The 14823-nt window shown below is 35.5% G+C and overlaps 1 protein-coding gene across 3 annotated transcripts in view; it reads left to right on the top strand.

The window, feature by feature from the left end:
• Window positions 1-14823, top strand: part of LOC140153282 (choline/ethanolamine transporter flvcr2a-like) — a 124085-nt gene that overhangs the window by 72066 nt on the left and 37196 nt on the right. For 2 of the 3 annotated variants that reach the window (XM_072175986.1, XM_072175985.1), the window contains 2 exons: window positions 12543-12675; window positions 13613-13750. In XM_072175986.1, coding sequence (XP_072032087.1) covers window positions 12543-12675; window positions 13613-13750 — 271 coding nt within the window. Of the gene's footprint in view, window positions 1-2277; window positions 3495-12542; window positions 12676-13612; window positions 13751-14823 lie in introns of those variants that run through there. The other variant, XM_072175984.1, reaches the window with a different exon arrangement.

The following is a 14823-nucleotide window of genomic DNA, read 5'->3' as shown; positions in this document are numbered from 1 at the left end:
GAAAGCCAGTGTAGGCTAATAAGATACATGCTGGCCCAGATAGCTTTGATAAACAAAGCAAGAAATGGAAGAAAATATCAAGGAAAAGGAGAGAAGGCCACTCCCAAACATAATTGTACAATTTTACTCTTAGCCCTTACTTCGTGAGAAAGGAAATTGGAATTCCAATCTCAAGCCCCGATATCGATAAAACAGCTTCAAACGGTCTTTATGATATGATTTTATAGCACAAAATCGCGGCCCGGAGGCCGAATTACATTGCACACAAAATATAAGCAAAAAAATAACAATGAGAAAAGCATTATATATAACACATATTAAATAAAATAAATATAAACAATAAAAGAGATCAGAACTCAGGGCATCCAAAAATAAACAGGACCCCCAGCAAGGCAATGTAGGACTAGGAAGCAGAATTATGATGGGTTACTGTAAGGAATTGGACTCCTATAGCAAACCTATCTGTACGCGGCTGGGTGAGATTGGCGTAGTTTCTTAATTGTCTACCATGAGCATGTCCTCTGCTGGGAGGAAGAAACTAGATGGTCCGATCAGACTTGGGCAATATGAACGAGAGAAATTACGACAATGTTGCTCCCTCCTAGCAGATAGTTTATCAAGATTGCACACAACAAGAGCATTTTCATAAGACACATAATTGGACCCAAAGCCGGGAACCAAAGATAATTTTCGGAGCTCTTTACTGGATGTTCTCAAGCTTGATGGACTGCTGGAAATATGTGAGCATGGAGTGCCACATGACATCGGAATACAAAGTTCCACCAGGGGTCTAATATATCCTCTGTAAACAGTCACTAACTAGTAGTGAACCCCTAACTAGTAGTGAACCCGAACTTCTTAAGAGTACGAAGCATGAATAGCCTTCTATTGGAATTCTTGCTCGTATGGTCAATTTGACCATCTCATTTGAGGTCAGTCTGGAGCCAAATACCCAACACCTATGCAGAAGATTCAAAAGAGAGAGGTGTGAGACCCATTTTTAAGTCAGGATGAGGAGGAGAATCTTTCTTGAAACAAAACCATAAAACCATGGCGTATCACACTACTAAGTGCCATATCTCATTAACTAATTACATTGAGGTCTCAATACTTTGTGAATATAATAGAGTTTCATCAATAGATTGTGAAAGTTTATACAACTCATTTTGTCAAAAAATCGTCATACGACAGCATGTCAAAAGACCGACAAAACATGTTAAACATGTTAAAGTTACGTAACTACAGATGGTTTTCAAAACGCAATGCCCGTAGAATTCACAATAAGATACAATATCCTTCATGTCCTTTATCATTATCTTATAATATTAAAGAAAGAGGGAGCTGCGCTGAAGAAAATTATTTAAGAAAGAATAAGAATCCTACCCAACTGATTTTATATTTTGAGAATGCACCGTGATAGGGGGTTGCTAATGAACGCCCGTCTTTGTTTCAGATTTATATACCATGATGGCCTGTGAAGGAACTGAAATAAGGGCAGAAACGGTTTGATGCTGGGTATATTCAGCCAAGTATGTTTGATCCCGCTATGACTTGCCCCATCCATAGTGCAGTGTGTTTTATATTTAATAAAAGCGGCGTAATGCGCTCAAATACTACTTGATGCATATAATATAAAAAACACATAAACTGCTATTCATGATACACTTTGGTTTACAAGTAGGTGAGGATTGAAAAAAATTTAAGGGGTACTACACCCCTCGATAAATTTATGTCTATTTTTGCATTTTTCTCAAAAACTAATAACACACTGGTAACAAAAGTTATGTATATTATAGGGGCAAGGAATCCAATTACTACACTGGAATATCAGTGACCCATGACAAGCGGTTCTTTATTTATGATAAGAAATAAGGTACCGATAGGATGTACCTCATTTCTTATCATAATTTACTGAACCGCTTATCTTGAGTCACTGAAATTTCAGTGTAGTAATTGGATTCCTTGCCCCAATAATATACATAACTTTTGTTACCAGTGTATTATTATTTTTTGAGAAAAATGCAAAAATAGTCACAAATATACCACAGGGGTGTAGCACCCCCTTAATGTATTGTAATAAGGATTAAAATCATGCGTTAACATAGTTAAGTACACCCTGTAAACAAAATATACTCAAACATGTTAAATAACATACCTTACTACTATGTAAGGCATCGCAAATGGACGGGTAAATGAGCTGAACATGTTGAATCTTAGCGAGTGATTTTTGTTTGCCATGCACGGGCTTGCAAAACGAATAACGGGATGGCAACTTTACTTTATGGCTGTAGCAGGAATGACAGGTAATGCATTAGCAAGTAAAGCAACAACATACAGTTCGCTCATTGATGCGAACCACCAAAATATTTAAAGATGACCCGGCCAAACTGAACCTAGCCAGCTGGTTACTGTCACATCGCTTTGGAGGACCAAATGATGCATCGATAGTTGATATAATTATTTATCGTTTATCTTTTGACTGATGATGATAAGATGATATACGACCTTGTGTGCAATACATGTACGTAAAGTGATGCAGTTGTTATGTGTATGCCCTTGGTGAATTTTCTCATCGGATGCAAAGGAATGATGCTCTTTGCGTGACTGGTAATTTGACTTGACGCATAGTTTCTTTCAATGGAATAATTTTGTTGATTTACGAATCAACTGCCACATTCAGCACAATGGAGCCAAACCAAAGCCAAAATGCTTTAATCGACGAAGCAAACGAGGTGGATGAAGAGACATCGCCAAGTATCAATATTACTGAGAATAACTACGTATTGGATCCTTGGCATCATAAATCAGGTCACATCGATAGGTCTGCTAGTCCAATCAATGGTTACACAGTAGATAATGACGTAGACGGCGTGTGGGTCCTGCAAGATCCCAACAGTTCAAACGGCACTGTCCGAAGTCGAGGAAGTAAAGATCATAAATACTCTCCACTTCTGAATGTTAGCATCGCAGCTGATGGAAGTATCATGAAGACTAAAGAAGAAGAAGCAAAAGCCGAGACTGCTAAGTCTGGAAGACCTCAATCTCCTATTATACCTAGAGTATATTATCGAAGATGGTTTATGCTTTTTATATTTTGTTTGGTCTCGATGAGCAATGCAGCTCAATGGATTCAGTATGCAACCATAAGCAATGTAGTTCGTGATTATTATAATGTTGGTTATCTCACCGTTGACTGGCTTTCTATGATCTATATGTTGGTGTATATTCCACTAATCTTCCCTGTTACATGGCTTCTGGAAAGAGAGCAAGGACTGAAAGTAATTGGTGTGCTTGCAGCGAGTTTAAACTGTTCAGGGGCATGGCTGCGATATGCTGGATCAGTTCCAGAAACTTTTTGGTTGGCGTTCTTGGGACAGACTGTTGTATCTATTGCTCAAGTATTTATTCTTGGAATGCCAGCCCATGTCGCTGCCACATGGTTTGGAGCTAATGAGGTCTCAACAGCATGTGCTATAGGTGTCTTTGGCAATCAGGTGTGTATTTGTGAATAGTATGCCTTTGCTTTAAAAATATCATGTTACAAAATGAAAATCGTGTATTGGAATGTTGAAATAGAGACACATGCACTATCCCCTAAATTCTTAAAATAGCATATAGTACCAAGGATATCAATTATTTCAAGTTATATTTATTTACTGGTTGTGTTCTCAAGTTTCAGTGTAAGTCGACCTTTAAAAGGTTTTTTTTTTCGGGATTTTTTCAGGTTTACTTATTATGTAAATTAACGGACAACCCATTTACCAAACATTTTCAGCGGACATTTTGTATTGATATTTAACATTGGGTTTTATGCGGGTTTTATGTAAACATCAATATCGAACTTGCCCAAAAGTTACCAAAATATGTCTTGGATGCAAAAGATCTAGGAAAAGATTATAAATTGGGCCTGTGCTGCCGCTTCGGATTATTTTAACCTGAGATTTTAACCATGTTTTAACATTATGTAAAAAAGAGATTATTAATATTTGAAGCCAACACAAAATAATTTTCCTGATATATTGTGTGGCTACAAAATACAAAGTCACTGACATTTAGAAAAACACAGTTAAAATTTGAATTGTAAACTTCCATATGTCGTACACAGAGAAGATAATCTTCTCTGGTCTTACAGCATGTATATCATATACTATATACATCAACATTTGACTTTTAGCAATCTCATCAGCTGTTATATGTTGAAGATTGATCAAGCATCCTATACACTGGTCATTTATACAGTACAGAACCGTTGAAAGAGAGCATCAATAACGAGACCCCATTTTCGATTTCTGTTTTTGAATCCATGTCAATATTCGATTGAAAAATGGATTCTTGACAACCAAAGATGTTGATATCGACTAGTATGAATTATTTGTCAATATATTTTGATATGCATTTTGTTTAGATTGAAACCAACTGTAAATATTTAAAGATGCACTTATTGATATTGATGGAAAAGAAGGTTAATTCTGAATACGCTTTGAAATGGAAAATATACAGACATTTCATGCTTGCGTGAATTTCTTGATTGTGAATTAGTTGGTCAGTATTATAGTACTAACCGTACTGCGGACATTAATTACGTTTCAATCGAAAACGGTAAAGGGGTCATGTATATGCCTATGGCTTAGGGTTCTTCTAGTCGAGCAGAATTGATTTTTCAAATCCTAGTTAATGGATTTTATCAAACAGAAATACCCGTATTTGCTATTAATAAGAATGCATGAAAATATTAACGAATGCAAATAATATGGTTCTATAATATAAATTAATGCATATGGTTGTGTAAAACAAGTGACATGTTATATTGTAGACTTAATGTATCCGATCTATATGTAAATCCTGAATAGACGCCCTTTTGATATGATGTATTTGTTTAACCAGTCGGTCCGGGAGGACACACACTTGGGTCCTGATGGGACCAGGCTCAAGCGAAATGCTCAAGCCATGCTTAAAAGCTTATATAAGCATGCTAGCCTGTACGAAAAGAAAACTAACAAGAAACAGAATGCAGAAAAAGAGTACTTGTAGTAGGTGCTCAGAATTATACTAGCCTCGTTTCGTGGCAGATGAAATGTGCAAATAAGCTTACATGAGTTGGAATTCTTAAACTAAATAGAACAAAGTTACTAACAAAACACCTTACCTTTTTATTTTTCAAAACAGTTTTGGTCGTAACTTGAATCAGAAGCCTTAAATTTATTTTTGGAATTTTACAAAATGTAGCACTGTAATAGGTTTGACAATTACGTGAATGCTGTAAAAAGAATGTCTCAAATTTGGTCAATAATGACGAACCTGCGAGCAGCAAGTTAAGGGTTCGAGTTTTGTCATCACTTACTGCTGGTCTTGAACCAAACGGAATGTTAAATTCGCATTTCACACGCCTCTTGAAGTCACTGAAATTGAACTTACTGGAGAAGCCTTACCTCACCCTACCAAAAAGAACAAGCAATGAACTTTGGGATTAATCATGTACAAATCCATTTCAGTATCAATGAATTACACACAAGCGAACATTCATTATATTCAACAACAAAAATTTTTAATCCCGAAAAAATCCACTAGTTTGAATAACAAAAATGGAATCATGCAAATATGATGTGATCAAGTCATGCATTGGCATTATTATTTATGGTTTAAAAATGATCTTTAATACCCTATTGGCATTTTTATATAACCATTAATAAATATCGTTGATGTACGTTTCTCTCTTTAAACTTTGTGAAACATTTTATTCCTCCAAATGCTAGTCAATATGCTAATATTCAATATTGACTCTGCTTAAGTGTTTGCTCTAGATAAGCAAGCCATGCATAGAAAGTCAGGAAAAAGAATTTCGCATTGGGTAAAACAATAGTAAGGTCGATTGAAATTAATATTGATGCAATACTTATTAATTACAACGCCAGATTCATCTACCAACATGTAAACCTGATGGTATAGAGTGCGCCGCGCTAAAAATTTTAGGTAAATAGTTGGACATTTGTTCGAATGAATTGATCGAATACATGGTGAAGGTATGGGGGGGGGGGACTCCGTAGGAAAGGGTATAACGTACATAATTTATGTGCCGCCGATATGGGTCGCATTTTTATCTTTTATTATTATAACAACTGGTTTTTTGGTTTTATGGGTTTTATTTGGTCAAATTTGAAAATAAAAATGGGTCGCATTTGTGTAGTGTTATTTTTTGGCTACTATCACTAGTACTATGACAAAGTCCAAAATGGGCATGCTGTGGAGGCTACTATATGAATAAGAAACAAATTATTTTCATGGCTTTCTTTGCATGGCTTTCCTATCTAGAAGGTAAAACAATAGTAAGGTCGATTGAAATAAATATTGATGCAATACTTTAATTACAACTGATGATTTGTAGCCAAATTATCGTTTGGGCCAGTATTTGTCCCGGGTATTTGTATACCGGTATTTAAACCAGTTTGAAATCACAACACAATGAACACATAACAACTTGTATGCCCGTCTTGTATAAAGGTTGTTAACCCCTTGTCAAAACCCTTAGAAATACCCTTTATAAACACACACTTATTCCTTGTCCCGTTTACATTTTGCTAACAAACCCATTCCATTTCACAAATTTATTTTACAATTCATAACCAGTGATGGTTATTTATGGCTCTCTTCATTTTGTTTTGCTCATGACACGCGTATTTTCATTTTCATTAAACCAAAGTTGAAATAAGTTAAGTGTCGTTTAATTTAAAGCACCAAAACTGGGTGTCGAATGTTTACCCTGTTCTTTGTGTTTTCTGTGAATAGCTGGCGGGGTAAGTAAACTCCAAAAATCACGCCATACTCACGATCCAGTCAAAGGTCTGAACCGTTTGATCATATGTTATGATGTACACGTTATTTGAGCATTTCTAGCATGGATTTCTAGCTTCTCCAGTAAGTTAAAGTTCAGTGACTTTAAGAGGCGTGTGAAATGTGAATTTAACATTCCGTTTGGTTCAAGACAAGCATAAAGTGATGACAAAACTCGAACCCTTAACTTGATGCTCGCAGGTTCTTACATTATTGACCAAATTTGAGACATTCTTTTCACAGCATTCACATAATGTCAAGAGAAGAAAGATACTGACATGCCGCGTACCGTGTAACACGGCTCGATACACGATACACCTGAACTTGTATATGTCTTTTCTAGTTCTATTCAATTGCCTCTTAGTTCGGTTAATTTTACTATGATAACTATGGTTCTATGAAATATGAAAAAGGTTAAAAAACCTTATTCTTTTTGGACCATGACTCATAAACTAATTTGTATGTGATACTGATGCAATCAGTGTGCACTTTGGATTAAACCTTTTCTTTCGATGAACTTGATGATGAACGTTACTAAGTTCTGAACCTGATGATGATGATGATGATGATGATGATGATGATGATGATGATGATGATGATGATGATGATGGTGGTGATGATGATGATGATGATGATGATGATGATGATGATGATGATGATGATGATGATGATGATGATGATTATCTGAGGAATTGGTAACAAAGTAAAAATTAACGTTAGTTCTGGTTTTGAATATGACCATTTAGGCATGTGTTTTTGACATTTATTTTTCCTTTTTTATCAATTAACAACTAGCCAGGTTATTACTTCCTGGCGTTAATGAAAGTAAATTATAAATTAAGAGATAAATAAGGTATGACTAATGATGACATGAAGACTATTACAGTTCTTCCATCCAGGGTATTGAAACCCATATCAGTAGTTCATTCACCCAAGTTCAATATGAGGTAATAATGTTATTAGCAAAATAACAATCAATCAGATACGGGCAACTCGTTGGATTATTTACTTGCAGTGAACAATCATTATTTATTCATACCTATTGAGAGCAAAGCGTTCGGTACTATATAGTACTAGGCAAGACCAAGATTCGGAACAAGAAATTCTCATCAGTTGTCTTTTTGGCCATACAGATTATATACGGCCAAAATTTCAACAACAACAAAGTGGAAAAGGATACATAGGTTCTAATGAAAAAAAAACATATTTGAAACGGATGCGATTGCAAGTAATTATTTTTATCACATTTACCAAATTGACGCTTACTTGGTAAATATGATAATTATCCTGCTAATTGCATATACTTAACGTGGACGTAATTTTGTGTGCATTTTCTTTTATTAAATTTACAACAACAGTCATAAAACGTTTAGGAACATATGGTCATTATTTAACCTGATTTGGACTAATATTAGTCTCAGATTTAACATGGTAAATAAGACCGATATTGGCAAATACATGTTTGCAGTAGGGCCACAATAGGCATTACAGGTTGTAACCAAAAAAATAATTTTTAGAAAATAGTATTAGGCAGACATGTCACTTATTGATTGTATTGAATTTTACTTGGTCGTCAAGGTAATTTCTTAAGCTACTACAATTTTTTTTAAATCGGTTGTCGGCAAGTGAAGATATGGCCAATAGTCATGATAGTACATGATGGTCCTAAAACAGCTTGGGCCACTTTCGTGTCTTAGTGTAGCAAAAGTGACTGAATTGAGTTTAATCGTGAACAATCTGGTCGGTGCTCTTAAGATGGGTAATTTTAAACAATGGGGTATTTGTAGTGGTATTTTAATTTATGATTTTGAAAAACATCATTCTATTTATTTACTAATGTCAATTAAGTGAAAGAAAAACATAAAAATTTGCTTTTGTTGGCGAAAAACCGAAGTAAAATCGAGGATAGCGTTTGAACTTGATTTAGGAAAGACACCAAGTAAAGTTTTTTTTTGTTATCCAAGATATTACTTATTCAAGTGCATATCGCATTTATGCCATGACCCCTTTAATTTTTTTTCTGAAAAGCAAAAATGCAATTGATTGCTAATCGTGAAAGTCGATTTTACGCAATGCAAGCTTGATATGCGCGAAAATGTCAAAAGTGGCAAAGGCGAGGGACTGGTCTATCGATATGCTTGAACAATCCGCTACACTGTTCAATGGCTTTCTTGCACTATATGAAATGTGGTGGGTCGATTTAAAATGCACGTGCCCTGAGCAAACTACGATGTATACGCACACTGCAGGGCAAAGAACAATGGAAATTGCCATAATACTGCCGGGCAATGACGTCGCATGTCAAGTGGCCTGTGTTGCTACATGTGTCCGCACGGACAGACTCCTCCAAAATTGAATAAATTGTGCTCTTTTACCTTTGTTAGATTTTGGTGTATCACTTGCTGAGTACATTAGCACACCTATACAAAAGTCTGATTTCATTAGATTTTCTGAATCAGCGATTTAAATAGGTAGCACGAATAAATCGCCTGTTTTTAAAGTTGCTCAGATCATGAAGGTAGTGCTCAGATTGGTACTAATGGGGGGGGACCTGCTCCCCCCCGGGGGGATCACTCAAATATGATATTGTACGCATGCGTGACCAAATTTTTTTCAAACACCCCCTAAACGAGTTTTACCCTATCAGCAAATTTAGCCCCTTAATAAGGTAATTTAATATAGAATTTACCCCTTAACAAGTTTTTTGGCCAGTAAAAATGAAAAAATGTACCCTTTTCGGACTCGTAATTTACCAAAAATTTGAAAAGGTACCCTAAACAAGTTGTTCAGTTTCAGAAAACTACCCTTATTCTTGAAAATCAGTGTTTTTTAGACCCTAAGTGCGTCACTCGCGTAACTCGCCTTGCCTAAAAAAACACCCCCTTTTCCTTGTTTTTTTTTTCACGCATGCGTACAGACCAATTATGTGAGTGGCCCCCCGGTCCCCCCCCGACACAAAAAAAAACTGGGCAGAAGAGCAAAAAATATGCAAAAAATTGGCTCGCACATAAATACTACAACTTTTGATCAGAAATTGTGAAATTTTTAAATCTTGCACCCCGGAAGGTCACAGGTCTGGTTACGCCAGACAGGGTCTAATTCTGCATAAAACCGGGCAACGTTATTTCTATAGATCTGCTGCGCATTCAAATTGCATTGTATTGCATCGTAATTTCATTTGTGTCTATGCTAATTATGTTTACAAACCATGAACTCACGTGTTTTCAAGCGATCGGAATGTTACAAAAGTACAGATCGCATTCAGCTTACTTCATATGAGATGATCTTTGGAAAAATACGGCATAATTTGTCTTGGTGTTTGCGGAATGCCATGCAGTAAAATATTAATACGTTGCGGCAATTCATGATTGACAACTAACAATCGGCGTGTCCTTCGTATCCTCCACTGTCAATTTCTTATCCACTCACTAATCCTCACAAAAGCTTTGTGTTGATTACGTAATGTGTGGAGGCAAATTGCAATAAGTACAATGAAAATAGGGCGGGCTCCGAGGTGGGTTTCTTCTTCATCTTACGTAACAGTATTGTTCTCAAAAAAAACCCGGAAGCTTGTCGTTTGGAGCTCTAACTGAAATACAGCAAGATAATGTAAGATAGTAAATGTAAACCTGTATTTTAGCTAGAGTATCTCGAGCTAGGTTACGCCACTGAGCATCATTCCAGCGCTCAACCGTGATCAATGACTTGAGCTCCCTTCATTATATAATGACCTAATCCGATCAATAGAAAGGACATCAATGGTCGAGAGCAGGACATTCAACTCCATGAATTCATCATTGGAACCCTCCTGATGAGGATGTGTGTTGTGTACACATCGAAATATTGAGGTAACTATCTCAATATATGGTTGTGTTGAATGACAGTTTAAATCTACTTTGCTTACTGTCTGTTCAATTAGCTTAGATTCTTGTATTTTTAAGATATTTGACAAAATTAAAATTGTGGTCAAAGTCATCAAAGAAAAGTGTTTTTCAAATTCCAAAGTTCAATTTAAACCCCCATTTCTTTTCAATTTTGCCTCATTTTAGACAATTTCTTGGGTCCACCAAAAGGGTTCGCGACCTTTTTACAAATCCAGTGGGACGGTCCATTCTCAACTTAGGGCATATACCCTATCCAATTTAGCAAAAAAATCTGTCCACCAATCTGTCCTGTCATTTCAATTGTTATACCGTTCCGGTTATTGAATAGGGTCTATAGGTGATGATGGTCCACCGGTTTTTGCACGAAATTAGTTGAAGCTCCGTGAGGTATGCGCTATTACGTTTATGCATAACATTATTCCGAGCATTGTTTTTTCCTAAACAATGACATTAAAATTATTCATTTCTTTCTTATTTCAACTGGTTTCATCGATACAATGCAAATTAAGTTTTGTTTAATACCATCATTCTTTCCAGGCCTGATTCCTTACCAAGAATTTCAGCATTCGCTTTACATTTTCAGATATTAAAGTGACTTTAGAAGAATTGTTTTCGGTAACCTAAGTCATTGTTTTAAATAATATTTTCTTGTACAACATTTCTTTTGTTTCCAATAACAAATTGAAAATATATGTGTAGTTCTATAATATAATATAATGTAATAAATAAATAAATAAATAAATAAATAAATAAATAAATAAACACGCAAGGAATGTATTTATATAAGCTGCGCCTATTCTGAAAACCTTAGTTCATCTTCATAATTTTTTTATAATAACTAATTTTTCAACACGAATTACTGGCAAATAGGCCTATAGCTATTTTGCTGGACAATACTTCCTGATGCGGATGGTCGCATAAATACTATCTCAGCGCAATTATTATGACAATCATCCCCATTGCATTAAATGGATTGATTCAAAAAAGTTTATGGTACCCGACGTTCTTCGGCTTGTTATAAAAATATCGCGGAAAAGACCAAAATTGAAAAGAAATGGGGTTTTAAATTGAACTTTGGAATTTGAAAAGTATAAATCACGTTGGGTCTAAGGCTGTGCTAACACTTTTCTTTGATGACTTTGACCACAATGTTTTCAAATATCTTAAAAATACCGGAATCTAAGCTAATTGAACAGACAGTAGTTAAAAACTAGAATTACGCGGTTCGTAATTAAGGTGGCCCCACACAAAGGTATGTAAATAACAAAGGTTTGTGAATAAAAGTAATATGCAATATGCAAATAAGCTCATTATCATATGCAAATAACATGCCACAGAACTATACAGCACATTAGGCCACTATATACTATCACTATAGCAAGTTAGAAGTTGATCGGTTATCGCGTTTAAGCTGCAGAGTGGATTAATGACAATTTAGGCAAACTATGCAAATAAGCTCATTAATATTCATAAATATGCAAATAATATGACACAAAACTATACAGCACATCAGGCTACCACATCCTATCCCCATACCAAGTTTGAAGTTGATCGGGTACTGCGTTGGAGCTGCAGTGAGGATTAATGAATTTGCTTCCGCCCGGACAACCAGGCAGCCAAACAAACAAACAAAGAAACAGACAACCATCTGGATGATAACATAAGCCCCACATATGTGTGGGGGCCAAAAACCAAAAGTTCTTGGCAAGTTCGAAATATTCTGATACAATATTTAGGTGTCACATTTAAACAGTCTGCTACTATGATTACTGAATCAGGAGATTTTTTTACAAATAAGTATTATATTTGCTTGTTTTTTATTCTTTTCAGCTCGGTGTTGCACTTGGATTTGTTCTTCCTCCCATTTTAGTACCAAATAATGAAAATGTCCAGCATCATATGGAGTTGATGTTCCTTGGTACCGCTCTTATCACTTCGTTCCTTCTCATTTTAATATTCATGGGTAAGTACTGAATATTCAGATTTACACATTAATGTTTACAACACATACCTGAACTATTTTCTAATCTTTGTCAAGTGATTTTCTGCGCGAGTTGGATGGGTGTGTGTGTGTGTGGGTGTAGTCTATAGGGGTGGGTGTGTTATATCACAGATCCTGGGTTATATATGCGTCTGTCCTGTGGGGTGCGTCTGTAGGTCTACATGTTGACATGTATGTTATCTTCCTTGTTTGTGTGTTTTCCTTTTGATGAAGTCTAAAAAACGGAGTGTCATTGACACTGCATTTGTTTTTTTAAATAATTTTTGGAGAAGTTCAAAAAAGTGGCGTTGGTTTTTTTCTTAAAGTGGCCTACCTATCCTCCCATAATTAATGACTCATGCAAGATATGTGTTTTCCTTTTGTGATCACATTAGATGTGATCACTAAATCCAAATGTGTCTTTTATACAATATTACGGAAGCGATAATTGAGTCAATACACGTCTAGCTATACATTATAAAGATTTCATAGGATATCAACTGCAGCTTGGTTATATCATATGATAATACAGTAATATTAATTTATTACTTAATTAATTAATTTGGGGTGATTAGGTTGACGAACAATGCTGTCAAAGCTAATCACGTCGGAAATATGACCATCACGTCGGAAATATTTCGTAATAATAACTTTATCAGTCTGTAGATAACAAATCAGTCATCATGGTTAAAGGGTTAAAAACCGGAGTGTCATTGGCACTGAATTTAATAATTCTTGGAGAAAAGTGGCATTAAAATGACTGTAAAAGAGACATCTAACTATTGTTGATCTGACAAAATATTAATAATATTATTATTACAACAACAAAAGTTGCAATTTATTTTGATAATCATCATTAACGTTGTCTTGTTCACTCTACTCATATATTTTTCCCTCTTCTTTTTTTCTATGTTTCCAGTGTATCAAGACAAGCCTCCCGTACCACCAAGTCATGCCAAACTTGGAGCCCAAATATCTATGTGTAAACGAACATATGCCGAATCTATTACATCATTATTCATGAATGTTGGCTTTGTTTTACTTGTAATTACTTATGGTAAGTTCTACATCTAATCGCCATTAGAAGACTAACTTGTAAAATGTTTGCAGCTAGCACTGAATGGGTCTTTAAGGTTATTAATTATTTTAAACTGTTGTGATTTGGTAGTTCACAGCATCTTACGAATCGTAGTGAGCTTTGGCAAAAACTGCATTGCTCAATTCATAGCGAGTGTGTAGAAGAATTAAAATATCACAGATATACTTTTATAGGTGCTGCGGTTCTTGAGTTACGTTGTAAAGAGGGCTGAAACAACAACACTTTTGTAAAACGTACATAACTCATTAACAACAATAAATTAAGCAAGTTTGCAAAGTATACGATTTGTAGAATAAACTTTTGCAAAACATCAATGTGTTATTTTTTAATAATATATTGATCTAGATAATGAAAATCGACTTTTAGCTTGCTTCGACCAACAATACCTTGTCTACCCTTAATGAAAGTATGTTCAAGAATTATTGACTTGTTTACAGTTATAACCGAGGAATAAAATCTCGCATAAGAGCGACAGATGAGCATATTTCAGACTCTTATAGTTCGACGTCTTGCGTGTGTGTTTTGCTGTTGCGGCTGCGGCAAAAATGTAACGAACTAAGATTCAGAAAAAAAACAGCGGCCCGAAGTACCCGAACAAAGCTAAATATTTGGGTGGACTTCCCCACTTTAGTGTTTTAAAAGCATTTCGTGCCTAAGAGACTTAAAAGTGTAACCCTTATACAATGTGTTTTTTAATAACGGCAATCCTTGTCTCAAGTAGGGAAGAGACTCGTATGCACTTCCCAGATGCCCTTACTAGAACACATGTCAACACTAGACTCTTGAGAGAGTAGAGATAGTATAGTACACCATATTATGTGTTACGCTTTACCCACATCTCGGATTGCATTATCAGATAATATTATATCAAAGTGGAGAAAGAATAGCCGCATCTCAGATTACATTATCAGAATGATATGAAAATGGAGAAACAAACACTCAATCCAATGCATTTTAATAACATTTTATTCCACGGGTTAAAAGACTAGCTAAGACTTACGGTGCGTCGTAAGTCTGAGGGTAACTCATCG

The sequence above is a fragment of the Amphiura filiformis genome, chromosome 5 (assembly GCF_039555335.1).
Source record: "Amphiura filiformis chromosome 5, Afil_fr2py, whole genome shotgun sequence".
In the NCBI taxonomy this organism is placed as follows: Eukaryota; Metazoa; Echinodermata; class Ophiuroidea; order Amphilepidida; family Amphiuridae; genus Amphiura; species Amphiura filiformis.
Note: the sequence above shows the minus strand (reverse complement) of the source record. Positions and strands in the feature narration are given on the sequence as shown.